The following is a 755-nucleotide window of genomic DNA, read 5'->3' on the forward strand; positions in this document are numbered from 1 at the left end:
TGCTGCAAGTTTACTTAAGGTCTCCCCCTTCTGAATCACACTGTAGAGTCTAAAAGCTCAGGACCAGGATGAATGGACAGACGCTAGAGATCTATTTCAGTTCAATAAAATGAGCTTCTGAAAATAGTACTTCACCACTGAAAATGTGCAAGTAGAAGTTTCCAGAATGTTTCAGCCAGTGCCCAGCATCCATGATTAGGGTCTGCCTAAACACACAAGCAAGGCTTATTCCTGTCCCGAAAAAAAAATTAGGTATCTGAAATCCTTAGCATTATGTCTGGCACATAATAAGAGTATAATACATATTTCATTCTTTTCATTCTAACACTGGCCACTGCTTGTGCTTAGCCATTAACCTGCAGGGTAGCAGTCAAATCCATGCCATAGGAGCACAGAAGACGGGCCTGATGATCTGTCTGCAATGAGACTTGGGGGAAGCAACACCACAACACCAGCGCCCCACTCTATGAGTCCATGATCACATATATCAGTTGTATTTTATGGAAGGGTAATTGGATACATTCTAGATTCTTCCAGAAGCCCACCAGTTTTTCACAGGGGTCCACTGAAAGAGGAAGGCAGGGGGAAGGAAGGATGCTCTGTTGTCCATCAGCATAGCTCTTTCTCTACGTGGAGTGTCCCACGCTCTCAGGCGGTCACTGGCTTGGGCCTTATACTGTCCACCACTGCTGAGAGGACTGCGCCCGCAGCCTTTGCTCCTTCCATCAAGGCATGCTCCACCTGCAAAGTAGATG

The 755-nt window shown here is 46.1% G+C and overlaps 1 protein-coding gene across 1 annotated transcript in view; it reads right to left on the minus strand.

Moving 5' to 3' along the window:
• Positions 1–648: 648 nt before the first annotated feature.
• The window catches only part of HRASLS5 (HRAS-like suppressor family, member 5), an 11,535-nt gene continuing 11,428 nt past the window's right edge, over positions 649–755 (minus strand). The window contains exon 6 of the mRNA XM_006903115.1: positions 649–741. Coding sequence (XP_006903177.1) covers positions 649–741 — 93 coding nt within the window. The remainder of the gene's footprint in view (positions 742–755) is intronic.

Source organism: Elephantulus edwardii, unplaced genomic scaffold, assembly GCF_000299155.1.
Source record: "Elephantulus edwardii isolate Elephantulus edwardi_28Jun2011 unplaced genomic scaffold, EleEdw1.0 scaffold00510, whole genome shotgun sequence".
NCBI classification, from domain to species: Eukaryota; Metazoa; Chordata; class Mammalia; order Macroscelidea; family Macroscelididae; genus Elephantulus; species Elephantulus edwardii.